Source organism: Triticum urartu, chromosome 4A (genome assembly GCF_056163025.1).
Source record: "Triticum urartu cultivar PI428250 chromosome 4A, HENAU_Tu73, whole genome shotgun sequence".
NCBI lineage: Eukaryota > Viridiplantae > Streptophyta > Magnoliopsida > Poales > Poaceae > Triticum > Triticum urartu.
In genome coordinates this window covers 599,806,605-599,825,508 of record NC_141876.1, presented here as the reverse complement: position 1 = coordinate 599,825,508, position 18,904 = coordinate 599,806,605, and the positions used below count along the sequence as shown (strand labels likewise).

The 18,904-nt window shown below is 44.3% G+C and overlaps 2 protein-coding genes across 9 annotated transcripts; both read right to left on the bottom strand.

Annotated features, from left to right (window-relative positions):
- Positions 1-162: 162 nt before the first annotated feature.
- LOC125554374 (uncharacterized) lies at positions 163-13,909 on the bottom strand. The gene is made up of 4 exons (XM_048717944.2): positions 13,572-13,909; positions 13,418-13,493; positions 13,206-13,332; positions 163-442 (listed from the first exon to the last, which is right to left on the bottom strand). Exons 1-4 carry the CDS (start codon positions 13,857-13,859, stop codon positions 274-276), a joined length of 660 nt encoding a protein of 219 aa, XP_048573901.2. The 5' UTR covers positions 13,860-13,909; the 3' UTR covers positions 163-273.
- A 220-nt stretch (positions 13,910-14,129) lies between these two features.
- On the bottom strand, positions 14,130-16,864 carry LOC125553134 (uncharacterized). 8 transcript variants are annotated; one of them, XR_015601771.1, is made up of 4 exons: positions 16,510-16,864; positions 15,541-15,629; positions 15,111-15,332; positions 14,130-14,421 (listed from the first exon to the last, which is right to left on the bottom strand). XR_015601771.1 is itself a non-coding variant. In XM_087519165.1 (3 exons), the coding sequence occupies exons 1-3, from the start codon at positions 16,757-16,759 to the stop codon at positions 14,381-14,383; spliced, it is 513 nt and encodes a 170-aa protein (XP_087375291.1). In that variant the 5' UTR covers positions 16,760-16,864; the 3' UTR covers positions 14,130-14,380. The 8 variants fall into 8 exon arrangements, 2 of the variants coding, with proteins under 2 accessions (XP_087375291.1, XP_087375292.1); XR_015601766.1 differs by having other exon boundaries at positions 15,541-16,864; XR_015601767.1 differs by having other exon boundaries at positions 15,111-16,437.
- Between the last annotated feature and the right edge of the window lie 2,040 nt (positions 16,865-18,904).

Here is an 18,904-nt window from a genome sequence, read left to right as displayed (position 1 = left end):
AGGGAATACAACAGACCACACAAAATTCCAGTACATCGAAGACTGCAACTACTAGCACCAGCTGGATTGGAAAACTCTTCTTGGTGGGCACACCTCAACTATAACATCCAAAAATAAAACACAACATACGGAACATTGTCGTTTTCTTCATATTACAGTACGTGTGGGCAGGTTCCGATGTCGTGCCCGAATATGGGCATAAATACATTTGGTGTACAGGCACACGGTAGCCATAGCATGACATCGTCCACAGCTATTCCTATGTCTACCAGGTCAAGAATCAGAGTCACTTTCTGTATCGGAATGCACGTTGAATGGCCTATTTCGGTTCGTGTTCGCCTCGAGTGGAGGCATATCATCATCATCATCATCATCATCATGTGATGTCATTCCTTCTGGCCCTGTCGGCAACCCATTGGGACTTGACTTGAAGATAGTCGGCCTAGGATAAGAAATATGAGTGAATGAGTGACACACAATCAATAGGACAACAAGCAAACAATCCTGGTTTTATCAAGTAAAGCTACCGAGATGCAGAGCTTGTGGGGATGTACAAACAACAAACTGGTGTATTACTAGAAGGCCTCCGGGGAAAACTTTTAGATTCTTCAATCCTAGTATTTTGCCATAATTTTTACAACATCGACATTTTATTATAGTATCAGTTCTCGGTGTCATTTTTCATGTTCATTAGATCCAGCAAAACCTGAATCAAACCATTTAGGCTATTGAAATGCATTGGTAACTTGCATATCACATGGAATGTGAATTCAATCTAATGTTTAAGGAAAAAAAACTAGTTTTCGAAGCCTGCACATGCATAGTATACTATTGGAAAAGCTAAATGAACTGCCAGTCAACCACAAACATATGAACCACGCCATTTATATGCACATACTAGAGAAGGCGGCGGTACATGAGTGCTTTGCCAATGCACATGCTGGAGAAGGAACACTAGATGATTGCTTTATAAAAAATGATGTCATGATAAATACATGAAGCGGCAAATTACAAAGCAGAGTGGCAGCCAGCCTCCAGCCTTTCACAAACTGACCCTGGTGTAAGTAGGTCATAAATAACACCACAAGCTTATACTACAACTTCAATATAAGTGAAATCACAGCTATTCAAAATCACAAGAAAATCTGTATTTATATAGTATATTGCAAGGGAGGGTGTATTTTTACCAATATCCCGGCAACTAAAGGGAAGCCTTCAGTTGTCTGGAAGAGGTATAATATAACACTGAAAACTAATGGCCATCTTGGGCCACTAAGCAGAATGAATTTGAAAGAATAAAAATTACAACCACCGCTAACTCATTATTCAATATAGTATGTGCATGTACTCTTACAGTTACTTCTTACTACTACTCCCTAAAGGATCTTATATTTCTTTACATAGGTAGTACTTGATAACTATCACTAGTAGAAAAAGGGTCAAACGTGAAGCACATTAGTGCCGGTTTGTATTTGAGCCGACACTAATGTATACATTAGTGCCGGTTCCAACGGCTAGCCGGGCCGCTTTCATTAGTACCGGTTCGTGGCGAACCTTTAGCACCAGTTCGTGCCACGAACCGATACTAATGAGAGTGGTGGCAGGATGTTGTCAGACTGGGGCCCCTCCAGCCCCTTTAGTACCGGTTCGTGCCACGAACCGGTACTAAAGGTCGTCCTATATAAACCCTTCGTCCACCAGCACTCTGTTCTTCCCCCTTTCCCCTCTCCCTCTCCTCTGTTCTTCCCTTCTTCCTCTCGAGTTCATCACAAAATTTGCCCAAAATTTGTCAAGATTTGAAGGCCCTCATCCATTCAAATGATCACAAAGGTTAGCAACTTTGTCCTTTCATCTCTCATTGCTAGATTAGCTCTTGCATTGGTTTATATAGTGATTAATTTGTGAGTTTAGTAATTTGGGAGGATATATATATGTGCTAGTATTTGATTTATATGCAATTTGAGGTCAAAAATAACACTTAGTTTGCATATGTAGGTGTGGTTTACTTAGTGCCTTCTAAATCTCCATCGTAGCCACCGTCGATCGCCCGCACCGTCCCGTCGCCGGAACCACCTTGTGGTGAGCCTCTTGTTCATGAAATTTTATATAAAAATTGATGTTTGTGTGATTTGGATATATAGTTACTCGTATAATTATCTTACCCGTACGTTGTTTGTTATACATATAGTGCCATGGTTTTGATATCCGTCCCCGTCGGCCCTAGTCCTTGTTATGATTCGGATGTGGTATGTATATTCTCTTTTAAAACTAGTTGCATTTCGTGTTTATGACAAATTATGCCCATCAAGTTGACATAGAAATTTTTTCTAGGAGGTATGTGAACCGGAAATTCCAACCGACCCTATTGCCGAGAGGTTAAATTTAGTTGAAAGAGAAAACGAGTACTTGCAAGAAAAATTGAAAAGAATTGAGGGGGAGAAGATGGAATTGGAGTTGCATGTTGCCGATGTCGTCGATGATCACAAGATCAAGATGGAGAAAATGCGCTTGAAGATTAGAAAGATTAGAAAATATGCCATCGATAGTGAGGCTTGGTATCATTATGCTGTTGGATCCATTGTTACCTTAGTTGCGATCTTGATCGTATTTGTTGTTGCATTTGAATGCTTTAGCTAGAGAGTTATTTGTTTGTTGCATTTAAGTGTTGTATGAACTTGTATTAATTGTATGAACTTGTATTAATTTGGTCTATTCGGTGTTGTGTAATGAAGATGAGCCGGCAATGGATGTACGATGACCGATGCTCTCCCCAGTTCGTTGAGGGCGTGCATACTTTTCTGCTTGCGGCTGAGGCAAACAAGCGGGCGGATGGTTTTATGCCTTGTCCATGTGCTCGCTGTAAGAATGGTCACAATTACTCTACGTCAAGAACCATTCACGTCCACCTGTTTAAGTCCAGTTTCATGCCCCATTATAATGTTTGGACCAAGCACGGAGAAAGAGGGGTTATGATGGAAGACAATGAAGAAGAAGAGGACGACGACAGCTATCCTGGCCATGGGTTCCCTGAATACGATGATACAACAATGGGGGAAGAAGCTGAGCCGGTAATGCGGGAAGAAGCTGAGACGGCAATGCGGGAAGAAGCTGAAGAAGAGGCATCAGATGAGCCCGTTGATGATCTAGGTCGGGCCATTGCCGATGCAAAGAGAAACTGCGCAAGTGATTTGGAGAAGAAGAAGTTGCAGCGCATGTTAGAGGATCACAAAAAATAGTTGTACCCAAATTGCGTAGGTGACAAGAAAAAGCTGGGCACCACACTGGAATTGCTGCAATGGAAGGCAGAGAATGGTGTATCTGACAAGGGATTTAGAAAGTTGCTGGTAATGATAAAGGATATGCTTCCAAAGGACAACGAATTGCCCGAGAGTACGTACGAAGCAAAGAAGGCTGTCTTCCCTCTAGGGTTAGAGGTGCAGAAGATACATGCATGCCCTAATGATTGCATCCTCTACCGCGGTGAGTACGAGGATTTGAACGCTTGCCCGGTATGTGGTGCATTGCGCTATAAGATCTGCCGCGATGACCCTGGTGATGTCGAGGGCCGGCGCCCCAGGAAGAAGATTCCTGCCGAGGTGATGTGGTATGCTCCTATAATACCACGGTTGAAACGTTTGTTCCAAAACAAAGAGCATGCCAAGGCGATGCGATGGCACAGAGAAGACCGTAAGAAAGACGGAAAGTTGAGAGTACCCGCTGACGACTCGCAGTGGAGAAAAATCAAAAGAAAGTACGGGAAGGAGTTTGCAGATGACGCAAGGAGCGTATGGTTTGGTCTAAGCGTAGATGGCATTAATCCTTTTGGGGAGCAGAGCAGCAACCATAGCACCTGGCCTGTGACTCTATGTTTGTATAACCTTCCTCCTTGGTTGTGCATGAAGCGGAAGTTCATTATGATGCCAGTGCTCATCCAAGGCCCTAAGCAACCCGGCAACGACATTGATGTGTACCTAAGGCCATTAGTTGAAGAACTCTTACAACTGTGGAATGGAACAGGTGTACGTGCGTGGGATGAGTACATGGGGGAAGAATTTGACCTAAAGGCGTTGCTGTTCATGACCATCAATGATTGGCCTGCTCTCAGTAACCTTTCAGGACAGACAAACAAGGGATACCGCGCATGCACGCACTGTTTGGACGATACCGACAGTATATATTTGGCTAATAAGAATGTGTACCTGGGACATCGTCGATTTCTTCCGAGCAGGCATCCCGTAAGAAAGAAAGGCAAACATTTCAAAGGTGAGGCGGATCACCGGACGAAGCCTCGCCACCGTACCGGTGCTGATGTACATGATATGGTCAAGGATTTGAAGGTGGTCTTTGGAAAGGGTCCTGGTGGACAACCTGTTCCGAATGACGCTGACGGACGCGCACCCATGTGGAAGAAGAAATCTATATTTTGGGACCTGCCCTATTGGAAAGACCTCGAGGTCCGCTCCACAATCGAGGTGATGCACGTGACGAAGAATCTTTGTGTGACCCTGCTTGGCTTCTTGGGCGTGTATGGGAAGACAAAAGATACACCTGAGGCACGGGAGGACCAGCAACGTATGCACGGAAAAGACGGCATACATCAGGGTCATGCAAGCTACGCTCTTACCAAAGAAGAGAAGGAAATCTTCTTTGAATGCCTGCTCAGTATTAAGGTACCGTCTGGCTTCTCGTAGAATATAAAGGGAATAATAAACATGGCAGAGAAAAAGTTCCAGAACCTAAAGTCTCATGACTGCCACGTGATTATGACGCAACTGCTTCCGGTTGCATTGAGGGGGCTTCTACCGGAAAACGTTCGATTAGCCATTGTGAAGCTATGTGCATTTCTCAATGTAATCTCTCAGAAGGTAATCGATCCAGAAATCATACCAAGGTTACAGAATGATTTGGTGCAATGTCTTGTCAGTTTCGAGTTGGTGTTCCCACCATCCTTCTTCAACATCATGACGCACGTCCTAGTTCACCTATGCGAAGAGATTAACGTTTTGGGTCCTGTATTTCTACACAATATGTTCCCCTTTGAGAGGTTCATGGGAGTCTTAAAGAAATATGTTCATAACCGTGCTAGGCCAGAAGGAAGCATCTCTAAGGGCCGTCAAAATGAGGAGGTCATTGAGTTTTGTATTGACTTTATTCCTGACCTTAAGCCGATTGGTGTTCCTGAATCGCGGCATAAGGGCAGACTGGATGGAAAAGGCACGCTAGGAGGGGAACAAATAATATGTATGGACGGACATTCTCTCACTGAAGCACACTACATAGTTCTACAGAATTCCGCCTTGGTGGCTCCGTATATGGATGAACACAAGAATTTGCTACGCTCCAAACACCCGGAGCGGTCTGATGACTGGATTACACGTGAACAAACCAGGAGTTTCGCCAACTGGTTGCAAGCACGTACCATGCATGACACCTCTATTGAAGATGACCTGTACTTGCTGTCCCAGTTACCATCTTCGAATATAATGACTTTCAAAGGGTACGAGATAAATGGTAATACATTTTACACGATCGCCCAAGATAAGAAGAGCACCAACCAAAACAGTGGTGTCCGCTTTGATGCAGAAACCAAGACGGGAAAGGAAACATATTATGGTTATATACAGGACATATGGGAACTTGACTATCGACGTGGTTTGAAGGTCCCTTTGTTTCGGTGCAAATGGGTCAATATGACATGAGGCGAGGTAACGGAAGACCCGCAGTACGGAATGACAACAGTGGATCTCAACAATCTTGCGTATGCAGACGAACCATTCGTCCTAGCCAATGATGTGGCACAGGTTTTCTATGTGAAGGACATGTCTACCAAGCCAAGAAAAAGAAAAGATAAAGAAGCGAATGCATCGTACGATGAGCCAAAGCGGCACATAGTTCTTTCTGGGAAGAGAAACATCGTGGGAGTGGATGACAAGACAGACAAGTCAGAAGATTATGAAAAGTTTGATGAAATTGCTCCATTCACAGTGAATATTGACCCGAGCATCCCGTTAAATGATGAAGATTTTCCATGGCTACGACGCAAAGGGACACACGCGAAGAAAAAGTTTCACACCCAAAGATCTGGGATGTGATCGGCTTAACTATCATCACTTTCTTTTGTGTTTCACACCCAGGAGGGAATCTCTGTAATAGTTAGGGTAGCTAGTTATGTGTTTTGGCATTTAAAACGTGAAGAAATTTTATGTGCAAGCAAATTCTTTCATGCATTTACTGATTTTTTCAGCTAAATGACCCTGAAATTGAAAAGCATTTCAAATGAACTCAGAAAAGGATGAAAGTTGGCATGGTATCATAATTTCACCCACATAGCATGTGCAAAAAAGTAGAGAGGGTTACCGCAAAAACTGGATGCACTTCGTGTACAAAATGGACAATCTGTTTCGAAGTATCAGGGTTTCGGACGAAAACTCATCCGTTACAAAGGCATTTCATTTTTTAAATAACTTAAGCATTATCAAATTGAATATAATGATAAAACACACTAATATTAAACATAAGAAAAAAGAATCACTGGAAAATGTATTTTTAAAGTTAAGTTATTCACAAACTAGTGATTCACACAAATTTCAAATAATTCAAAATTTAAACTATTCAAATTTAAAAACTACCGGCACTAACTGAAAGTTTCTAAAAACTATCAAAAATATTCACAAAGAAACTCTAAATACAGCAAAAAACAACTAAAAATAAATAAAACAAAATAAATAAAGCAGAAAAGAAAAAACTAAATGAAAAAAGCCCACCTACCGGGCCACAGTGGCCTGCATACAACTAGAAACCCAACCTGTTGTTGGGCCGGGATGCAGGCCCGCAAGCCCAATAGGCCCCACAGGGCAAAGTAGCAGAGGTAGGCCCAGAAGGCCTGCTTTAGAGAGGAGCTCGAGAGAGCAGCGGCGGCGGGGCTTATAAGCAGGTGTGAGCGTCCTTCGGCTAGCGAGGTGGGACTAAACTTCTGCGCCCCTCGCCTGGCAGCGCACCCCCTTTAATACCGGTACTAAAGGGGGGGCCTTTAGTACCGGTTGGATCCAGGAACCGGTACTAAAGGGGGGTGCTTCCCCCCGCTTGGCCTGGCCAAAACAGGCCTTTAGTACTGGTTGGTGGCTCCAACTGGTACTAAAGGTGTCCCCTATATAAGAAACACTTCGAAAATTTTCAGTTTCTCATCTCCCATTTCTCTCTGCCGCCGCCCCGTCGACCCGCGCCGTCGCCGCCCCCGTCGCGCCGTCCCCGTCGACTCCGCGACGCCCCCGTCCTCGTCGCGTCGTCCCCGTCGACTCCGCGGCACCCCCGTCGCCGTCCCGGTCGCCGATCCCCTCGCTTCGCCGTCGCCGTCGCCTTTGGATCGACCTCGCCTCGCCGTCGCCGTCGCCTCGACCTTGCCCGCGCGCGCTGTGAGCCCTTCCCCCGGCCCCTCTCCTCCCTCCAATCGATCGTAGCGCACACCGGCGCCGGCGCCGGCGCCGACCGTAGCGCACACACACACTACATGCACACACACACACACACTACACACACACTAGATGCGCACACACACACAATTTTTCTGTTTTTAGCTTTTAGTTTTTTTCTGTTTTTCTGTTTTTCATACAAAGTTGTAGATGAATTAATTAATTAGATTAGATTAATGTCAAATAGTATGTAGAAATGTTAGTTATAATATATATAATGTCAAATGTTATAGAAATGTTAGTTATATAGAAATGTTAGAAATTTTGGAAATGTTAGTTTTAGCTAGCTAGATGAATTAGATTAATTTCAAATTGTTAGACGATGATCGATGTTTTTTTAGTTTCTTATATTTTTAGTTATAAAATTTAGAATTTGCATATATGAAATCATCACAATCCATCATTTAAAAATGTTACTTTACTTTTGCGGCATATAGTATTTTGTTGTCGACGATGCCCGGCCCGCATCCTCGCCGTCGACACGTCCGCGACGACGTCCTGCTTCAGAGGACCCATGTCCGGGACTGGGCTCCGCCGGGCTGGCACTGGGAAGTGCTACCTTCAGGGGCGCGACGCTTGGTGAGGAACCCGGCCCCGGGTCCCGTCGTCGACCCTCATCTCCTTTGGTGGCATTCGCGTGGGCCACTTTCGGTGCGGAGGGTGACGGCCCCGCCGGAGGTGGTACGTCGCCGTGTCAGGGAGGAGGACGAGCACGTCCATCGCTGCATGGCTGCTATGGACGTCAGGTTCTCCAATACCTGGCAGGTTCTTTGGGGAGATCACCCGAGCTATGATCCAGTGATGGTTCCTTCTCTTTGGGTGTCCACCGCCCGCACCTCAGGAACCGCGAGTGGCCTAGATTACTCTGTAGTATTCGATCTTTATTAGCTTGCTAGCTAGCTAGCTAGTGATGTATTCAATATTATATCTATTATTCGAGATGATGTATTCGAGATTATATCTATTATTCGAGACGATGTATTTGAGATTATATCTATTATTCGAGACGACGTATTCGAGATTAAATCTATTATTCGAGACGATGTATTCGAGATTATATCTATTATTCGAGACGATGTATTCGAGATTATATCTATTATTCGAGATTATACTAAATTGTTTTATATTTCTTTTGGCATAGTTAAATAAAAGCTATGGCGGACAATACCGACAGAGAGAGAGAACAGACCATGTTCGATATCATACGCGGGCCAGATGATGATCAGAATGAAAAAGATTTTGACGGCTCCAAATTTCTAAACAACACCGGAGAGGGTGATATGATATTCGATCACGACGACCGAGAAGATGAAGTCATGAACTACGACGAAGAACATGTTGATCCTGAAACAACAAACACCGGCGAGGTATATATATTTATATAAGCAAGAATCTGGTGATCATCGCATGTTTTAAATGAGTTGAAGATATATTAACGAATCGATCTTTCTTCTTTCAGCCATCCGGATCGAGCAAATCTTCAGGCACAAGGACGAAACGAGGCCCGAACAAAAAGTTGAAGGAGGGCGTAAAGTACAATATCGAGGCATTCAAACCTAATGGCGAAGCATTATCGCCTAAGAAGATTGCGGACAAGTTCGTTCGTCAGTGCGGAGTTCTTGTGAAGGACCAACTCCCGATCTCCCTTCAAGAATGGAGAAAGCCAGCAAAGCCACGTCCAGATGTTACTTTTGTCGACGAGAATAAAAAAAACTGCTTTGGGATACTCTCATGGAACATTTCACCCTACCAGATAATATCACAGAAGTAGATGTGCGGAAAGTCAAGGACGCTGCTTTTAGGAAGATGGCGGTTGCATTCAAGAACCACAAGAGAATGACGTGGGAGAAGTACGTCAAGGGAGGAAGGAAGACTCCAGTATTCGAGGGGATACTAGAGAATCAAAGTGCTCATTGGGACGATTTCGTGAAATTCAAGGATTCAGAATTAGCTAAGGAACGATCGAGAATAAACAAGAAGAATGCCGAAAAAAAGGATAAGTTCCATAAGCTGGGGCCAGGTGGCTACGCGGTGGCAATGCCTAAGTGGGATAAGTCTGAGAAAGAGATGGAGGATGCAAGTGTCACTCCGGTTACTAAGAGTTGGCCCCCTAGGTGCAAGACTTGGTTCTATGCGCATGGGGGGGAGTTGGACCCGAAGACAGGCAATGTTTTGACGAAGGCATGTCTGAACGGAGCCGACGATGCGCTACTTGTTGCAATAGAAGAGGCTCGATCGGGGGTGTTCCAGCCCAACAGAGAGAACGACGAGCTTACGCGTGCCTTGGGAAATCCTGAACACCCGGGAAGAACACGAGGCAAGGGCGCTCTTCCGTGGTATGAGGGGTTTTCGGACTGGAACGCCGACTACAGAACCCATGCGAGAAAGAAGATTGCGGAGGAGAAGAAGAGGAAGATGGAGGAGGAGCAGAGGAAGCGGGACTATGAACGCCTTCAAGGCCTAGAAGCAAGTCAAGCGGAATTGGCAGCTAAATTCCAGCGGCAGCAGGAGCAGATCGACTCACTTAGCCAGCAAAGGGGGTCTCAGCATCTGCAGCAGCTAGCGGATGATCCAGCATTGGATACTACCGCCCCATCCATGCCGAGAAGCAGCGTGGGTTCCGCCCCGGGCGACGCAGTAGTGCTGGATAGATACCCCGTGGATGACATCACGGAGAACACTAACTGCGAGCTACACTTCAAAATGAAGAACATATCCATGAAGGTGGCGGACGCCGTTGCTTTTTCAAATTCCCCCGAGGCAACCTTCCATTGCAACCCGATTCCAGCGGGCTATGCTCGTGTCTTGGTTGATGAGGTGGTGGACCCATATTCGGAGCTACAGCTTGACATTCCTGGAGGTGACGACGAGCACACATTGGGAGAGGCCATACATCGTGTCATCCTATGAAGAAAGGATTGCATCATCTTTCGAAGGCCACAGACACCGCGTCACCCGACTCCTCGTCGAAGTCCGCCACCGAGTCAGCAGACTCCCGCTCCTCCAAGTCCACCAACGCATGAGGCCACTCCTCCTCCAAGTCCGACACAGCGTCAGACGTCCACTCCTCCTCCAAGTCCGGCACAACCTCAGGCCACTGCAAGTCCGGCACAGCTTCAGGCCACTCCTCGTCCAACTCAGCCCCGTCAGCCGTCTCCGCCGCCTCAACAATCGCAGAAGAGACACCCCGCAGCTATGGTGCGTAGCGGTACGAGTCGAGGTCATAGTACAGGAAGTACAGGCGGAGGCAAGCGATATAAATATGGTCCAAACCTCAGTACTCCTCTTCCTGTGAGGGCTTACGACAGGACCGAGGAGCAAACCAATGCCATAGTGCAGGCAGAACTCGACGCCCATTTTGGACCGAAACCGCCACCGCCGCCAAGGGAGAAAGTGCCTGTGGAAGTAGTTGACCACTTCATTCGTATGGCTCAACCACCAGCTCCCAAGCCTGCTGACACAGACTATGAGCGCCACATCAGAAAGTTACATCGACGACGTCTACAGAAGGAGGCGAGCTCGAGCTCAAGCAAACAACAAGCACCCGTTGAAAAATGCGGAAAAACCGTTGCCCAGCTGGGAAAACAGGCGGCGCAATCGACCCCCCCCCCCCCCGCTTGTTGTGCCGCCAACAACACGTGACAGTACGCGCGCCCAATATTATTGTGGCCAAACAGTTTACGTTCCCGACGTGGGTGATGTGGTAATAACCCAGGAGCATATAATGCAGGCTAAAGAACTCAAGATCACTGTTGGACAACTCCTCGAGATCGAGGACATGCCTGGGATTACAGAGGAGGAAATAAAACGGAAATATGTCCGGGGCGAACCTTTGGTCGAGCCAGAAGATGTCAACAAGCTCCCAACGAGAATGTATGAATTGCATCAATGGTACATGGACATTACCAAGAGATCCAATCGAGAGTCCCTCATGGTGGATGTCAAGAAGGATGATTACTACCATGAGAAAGCTGTGGTCGTTGAGTATTCTGAACTGTTTCAGTTATACAATCAAGACGCACTCGACAAATCTATCGTCAGTTGCTATTGTTTGTAAGTGATTTCTTTCTGTAATTTAAGTATCAAGCTAGCTGTAGTGATCCTTTTGATCAATCATTACCTGTAATTATCCTCACTATATTCTTTTCTGTGGTATTATGCAGGATGAAGATGTATGAAATGAGAAAAAGTGGACGCTATGGCATTGGGTTCATTGACCCAAACACCGTTAATGAATACACATGGAAAATGAGTAAGTATTATGAAAAGCAGGTAGAGGACAGCATGCTAGAGTTCTTGAAGCGTCTCAAATACAATGAAGATATACTACTTCCTCTTCCAGTGAGTCACACTTTCTTGTACTACAAATTCTCTGTTTTTGCCTACTAGCTAGCTAGCTACATGTTTTTGCTTACATATGCCCGCTTAATTAAGACATGCAAACGTGTGTGCATGCAGATTTCACTGGATCTTGTGTATCATTAAAGTTGACGCCGGAACAGTTGAAATACTGAACTCGCTACTTAAAAAACAAAGTGACTATAACATCTTGTTTGGGATAGTCAACAGGTAATTTCAATCATTATTAACTATATATCTCGGCCTATTTAGTAATTCGTCATTTCATGATATGAACTATTTAATAACCCCTTTATTCATTTTCTTTGTCGGCGGGCAGGGCTTGGGCAAAGTTCATCAGCGTCACGGAAGGCGAATGGAAACCAAAGCTGAAATGGTTTCGAGCCAAGGTAAGTAATTAAGTAGTACTAGCTAGCTAGCTAGCTAGCTGCCATCTTTTTAATTATCATGCTTGATTAATTATTATCTGATTAAATTAAATTCCATTCTCGTAATAAAGGCCCTGAAGCAGGCGCAGGGGACTGATCTGTGTGCATTCTGCGTTTGTGAGAACATTCGCATGATGGCGTCCGAAAGGAGCAGATCTCAAAGACAGGAATGGGTACGGTTGTCAGAACACTATTCACAATTTTTACACCATTATCGATATCTAGTCACACAACTAATACACATGCATATTGATCTCCTTCTTAACAGTTCAAAGAGGTGCGGGACAAGCTCCTACCAACGGAGCGCGTAGAAGCACTTCAAGAGGAAATAGCGGGATTTTTGCTCGACGAGGTCATAAATTCGAAGGGAGAATATTATTACCCGCTACCGCCCCATGAACCACTTCCAATTGTCATCGTGCTCCGAAGGCACCAATTAGGCTAATGCCACTGGCTTCGAAGGCAACATGCATATGTAGGAGAAATTGTATATAGCTATACATGTGTGTATGTGTGAATTAATATGGTTTGTGAGACATTGATGATATATATATATGATTGGTTCTACTAGAAATTCTATTTATATAACGTTTACAATGTGTAGTACCGTAAAATACCAGCAAACGAAAAAGAATTTAAATGAAAAACACAAAATTAAATGAAAAAGAAATCATAAAACCAAAAACCTTCCAAACATTTTAGTACCGGTTGGTGTTACCAACCGGTACTAAAGGGCCCTGGCCCCCGAAGCTGGCTCGTGCCACGTGGTTCCCCTTTAGCACCGGTTCGTGCTGAACCGGTACTAAAGGGAGGGGGCCTTTAGTGCCGAACCTTTAGTGCCGGTTCCTGAACCGGCACTAAAGGGCCTTACGAACCGGTGCTATTGCCCGGTTCTGCACTAGTGTATTATTATCAGACAGCAAGGGTCAAGGGACACTTAGTAACTCACCATTCGCCAGATTTCTGGAGCGCACGAACTTGGTCATGAAAGAGGACTCGCGACACGATGCAGGCTATCTTGCTTCCAGATTCTAGAGCCTCGTCCCTCCCACTAGCATCAACAACCACGAAATTCCCTGCCCATTCAGAGCACACATGCGAAGAGTAACTAACCAACCAACGACTTTGGAAGCCATGCCATTTGCTAGCTAAATCACTCACCGTTCTTGATCCAGAAACACTTTTGGAACTTGGCGGGGAACAAGGCGAGAGACTTGACGCCCTCGCCGTCTGTGACCTAGCATCAGCACCAGAACGGCGGCAGAGTGAGAACCAATTTTCAGAGAGGCTGAAGGCCTGGGCAAGAAGCTTGTACCTCGATGAGGTTGGAGCCACGCAGCGTGACGACCTGCATGATGCTCTCGTTCTCCGCGAGCGTGACGGCGGTGCCCTCCTGCGACGCGCGCCGCAGGTTCTTCCTCCCTGCCTTCATGCCCGCTCGCCCTTCCTTGGCGCCGCAGCCGACGGGGGAGGAAGGGGGAAGCGGGCGAGTGGGACGCATCAAGGCGGGGCAGGGCGGCGATGGCGGCGACAAATTGCAGGTGCGGCGGGGTGGACATCTCATTTGGTTGCAAGGGAAAGTATCCCAGGGTAGTAATCCCATGAGGGGGATTTTCCATGGCCATGGGGGATCCAAGGGGAGACTCCCCACGTGAGTTTGGAGATGAGGGGGAGGGGAGGGAATCCCGTTCAGAAAATTGTTAGAAAAGTATCAATTTTTTTAGAAAACATTATAATATTCAAAAGCCATGAAAATAACACTGTTTTTTATGAAAATATTATATTAGTTCAAAAGTAACTAATTTTTTTCTCTAATTTCATTGCAAACTTCAGGAATGACAAGGAAAAAACAGAAAAACACGAAACAAGCATAATCAGTGAAAAAAATAAAACACTTCAATCCACATCAAACACGCTGACCATAAGTTATACATGTTCAGTCGCACAAATAACGGCACCGCGAATAAATTTAGCGTGCTAATCATGGTTTAACAGCGGAAATGCTAACTAAGGTAGAAATCCATCAAGAATAATCATTTGGTTCCATTATCAACATGTATCTGTGTAAATCATCCATGCTAAAATGTGTTGCTGCTGGGATAGTCACTACTGAAACTTCCAAGATCAAATTCTTTGAACATTTTCATTGGCTAGCTTTAGGAAACCTGCAAAGCAAAAAACAACAACGTAGTCACTATACAATATAAATTTTAAACTATATATAAGCACATATATTTATTTATATCCATGTTCCCAATGAAATAGATGCAAACATAATAAGCACATGCCTATTTGTGTTCTTATATGTATAATATTGTTCTCTTTAATTCCTAGATGACCACGGCATGAAAGCCATCATTTCGCAAGAAACGAATGTTAGACTGAAACCAGTTTGAAAATAGCCTTCAAAGCTTTTCGATTGTATAAACACTATTCCAATTGTAATATTGTATAATGTTCAGAATAATATGCACCGGACGGCACTGAATGACAAGCTCATCAGAGCTTTTCTCCTCGATATTGTATAATGTTTAAAGGATTACTACTGACCAACTGCTTCGCTTTGTATAATCTCGTCATGAAACTAAATTCACTGAATTTATTCAGAGCCGCAACTGAAAGACGGGCTCAGAGAAAGACATTGGTATATGATAACTAAAGGTATCAGCTAATGAAAAATGAGCTACAACTGAAAAAAATTTCATCCCACAAGCGGTCAGAGTGGACGCCAGAATCGCTCCTGGCGACTAACTACTCTAGCTAAACTCGCTAAAAGATTGACTGAAGAAAGACTGAAACTGAAAACTAGACACTAGCTAAAAACGCTGCATGGCAGCGAAACAGAAGCGCCTACCATGGCAGAGAAATATACTAGGTGCAGACTTGAGTTTATTCCAACATACGGCAAGTTCATGGTCGTCTCCATCGGCTGCGGGCTGAACCCGAAAGAGAGATACAACGCCAAGGACGCCGCCAAGTGGGGGATCCTGAACTGAATCGTCAAGGATGGCACTGCCCACATCGTCGACATGTTCAATGCCGCCAGCGCCGACATGGTGGACATAAGGAGCTAAAGCTGTAGAGATGCATTCACACAAAAACACAAGATAATTCCCCAACGAAAAACTGACAAGAGCATGAACTCATTTGTATACACCCTCTGTTTCACAAGATATTCCTCTGCTTATGAGTTAGCATGTGCAAATTCATGAACAAATTGTAAAATGCCCAATGGAAGAAAACACAAAACTGCACCTCTAAATTGGTACTTCAAAATTACTTACCTTATGTTTTCTCCTTGGTAGCAATTTTCTCCTTCAATCAGTAAAGGCCATTTTCTAACAGTACATTAGTAATTGATGACTTAACAGCACTGCATTGATAATACTATCAATTGGCTTTGCTGCAATCACATCATAATTCAAAATTCTTTACAAAAAGATAATATCAATTCATTAGTCAAAATATATATAAGCACATATTTTTATTTATATGCATCTTTCGCAAACAAACAGATCTAAACATAATAAGATGATGTTCTCTCTTTGAATAATCCGCGGGAAAACTCAAAATCTTAATAGCACATGGTTTCATCTTTTAATTACTTTACCACTAACATACTTTTTTACAAATAAAGCTTGAAGTTAAGAAAACAATAGATCAACTCAATGGCGTACGCAAAAAGTGTAAAATGGACAGAGATAATGGAGTGAATGTCCCCTTGGGTCCATAGAGTTTAAACCGAAGGCCAATTATCAAGATTACATATGCTCAAACTTTGGTTCCATATCTTGGTACAAAAGGGAAGAACTTGAATGAGAGTGATTTTAAACTGAACAGTTACCATGATACTAATGCTACTTTCATCAACGCAATTGAATTCCAATAACTGGTACGTTTATGCTACACCGTTATTATAAGCAAGACAAGCATACTTCAGGTTATCCTAAAGATTCTAAGTTAAAATTAGGACAAGGCTAGTACAGGCTGAGTAGTCCCCTTCAGATATATTACTAGAACATTGTGTGTAGATTAGCATCACAAGGAGGTAGATGTGGTTGTGCTCACTTGTGAGATCAGGATAGTTAGGTAGAAACACTACTACAATCTACAAACGATGGATGTTCTTCCGTATTGGTTCTTGTGATACAAAACTCAAACAGGAGAGGAGGCTCTTGGATCTGTACAGACGCTCGTTAGTGCGTGTAGCAGGGAAGGAAAAAATGGCGGGTGGAAGAGGAGGAGGGGATAACCTTGGACGAAGAGGAGCATGATCTCCTGGCCGTCGTCGTCATCGGAAGGTGAAGATCTTGGGGGCGGAGACGAGATCCGGGAAGTAGTAGGATGGCGACCCCGGTCCCGTCGCCCCATCCGGAGGGGCAGAGCGTCGAAGGGAGGAGGGCAGGGGGCGTTGCAGTCGCCGGTCGGAGGAGGCAGGAGCGGTGGACGGAGGAGATCGTAGCGGTGGACGGAGGAGGTCTTCCAGTCGCCGCCGCCAGTCATTCACGAGTGCGAGACAGAACGAGCGAGGGTTTCCTCCCCGACGTCACCCCTTTCTCGTGGGCGTCCAAACGCGATCGTGAGAATTCCGGGGTTTATTCTGTCCGTGGTTTGTCGGCCTGGGGAAAAGGCAGGGATCCCGGGGGGATTCGGTGAAACCAAATGAGGCCTCAGTGTCGATCGGGTTCGTTAGGACCAGCTGGGCTGGGCTCCAAGCCTGCTTTCTCATTAGGCCGACACGAATTGACAGCCCACATTGAACTGAAAGTTCCACTTGATCAACTTTTTTTTAGATTAAAAAAAACTTAATCAATTTCTCTGTTTACACTTAATCAATTTTTTAGGGGTTTCACTTATTCAATTACTATGTCATTTTCCTATTTCCTAACCATATTTCCAGTTCCAGAATTGTCTAAAAAAATTCCAGTTTCAGAATGAACATGTCCCCCTAAGAGGAGAATGTTTTGCATCTACAAAATGCCAATTTCATATCTATTTTTCAAAAAGGATTCAACATCGTCTCAAACCACGAAAAAATATTCTCCTCGCAAAAAAAGAAGAAAAAAACAATTTCATACTCCTTTCGTTCACAAATATAAAGTGTTTTGTTTATTTCAATATATGACCTTCATATCGACTGAAATGAGTGAATAGACGCACTAAAACGAGTCTATATACATCTGATTTGATTTACAAAAAAGTTAAAACATCTTATACATGTGAACGAAGGGTATATCAAACAAAACAGTCTTCAGTTCAAATCCCACTACTCTCTCTTCATATCGTCGTCTTCGGTCTGCGGTATTCTTAATGAGGCATGTGCTCCTCTGCTCATCTTTGGATGGTTTAATTAACTGTGAATAGTCTTTCTTGTAACCGCATTAAGTTATGTTTTTTACATAAACAAGGAGGCCCTCCCTAGTTCCATTACTATGAACGAAACCAAATAGTCCATAAAATAGGTCAGTTCAGGAGAGCAGTTCGAAATAAAGGAAATAATACGACAACTAAAGCATGAAAGAAAAACGAAATAGCATGGTTGAGCACAGTCTCCATGTAAGAGGAGAGAACTACTGCAGCCCTAGTTTACGCACGCAAGTGCATTCCAAAAGCCATCTACTCATTTGTAATGTACTCCCTCGGTTCCTAAAGATAAGTCTTTGTAGAGATTTTACCATGGACCACATACGAATGTATATGGATGCATTTTAGAGTATATATTCATTCATTTTGCTCTGTATGTAGTCCATAGTGGAATCTCTACAAAGACTTATATTTAGAAACGGAGGGAGTATATAATGCTAACGATGCACGCTTTTCCTTTAGAGAGACGAGGACACGGATTTTATTCCGAAGTTCATACTCTTTGAGTAGTGCTAATCTTCATTTGAGAGGTGCCGAAGCTAAAGCTCCGGAGCGCCACCAAGTGGCCCGCCTTATTCTCCATTTGAGTTATCCTCAATGGATGAGCCTCAAAACACTCGAGGTTGGCCTTGAAGGCCACCACCACACCTTTATAAACTCCCTGGATCACACCACAATCAAGGGAGCTTCCGAGCCTTGACTCCTACCGCTTAGGAGCTCAAATTTCCAAGAGTAATAAGTGTTGATGATGAACGATTTGGGGAATCACAAATTGGTTTGAGAATTGAGAAGTCAAAGGACCATATCAAACAAGGGAGTAGGAGTAAAAATCTACTTCCTACGCCCAATCACTATATAAATTCCCTCGTGCAAACTTCTATTCCCTTGCCGGCAATGGTGAGCTTGTTGAAGCTTGTTACCTACAAGCTGTAAGGACATCTCCAACGCTACCAGCAAACCAGACACCGTATTCGTCCACGAACAGGGGTACTAGTCCGCAGACACGGCATCGGGAGATGGCCATCCAATGCTATCAGCATACACTTCAAATTAGCTTTAAACAAACCGGACAAATTGCATGCAGAATGGATGATTTCATTCAAACCGGATGTAAACATTAACATTTTGGGCTTATTTTAACTAAAATACCTTGCTCTGGTAAAAGTATTCTACGGCCAGCAGTGGCAGATCTCTACTCTGACGACATGTCTTCCCTATGTCCGGCAGCCCACTCATCAGACAACCGGGAGCCATGGAGAGATATACTTCAGTGCGAGGGAAAAA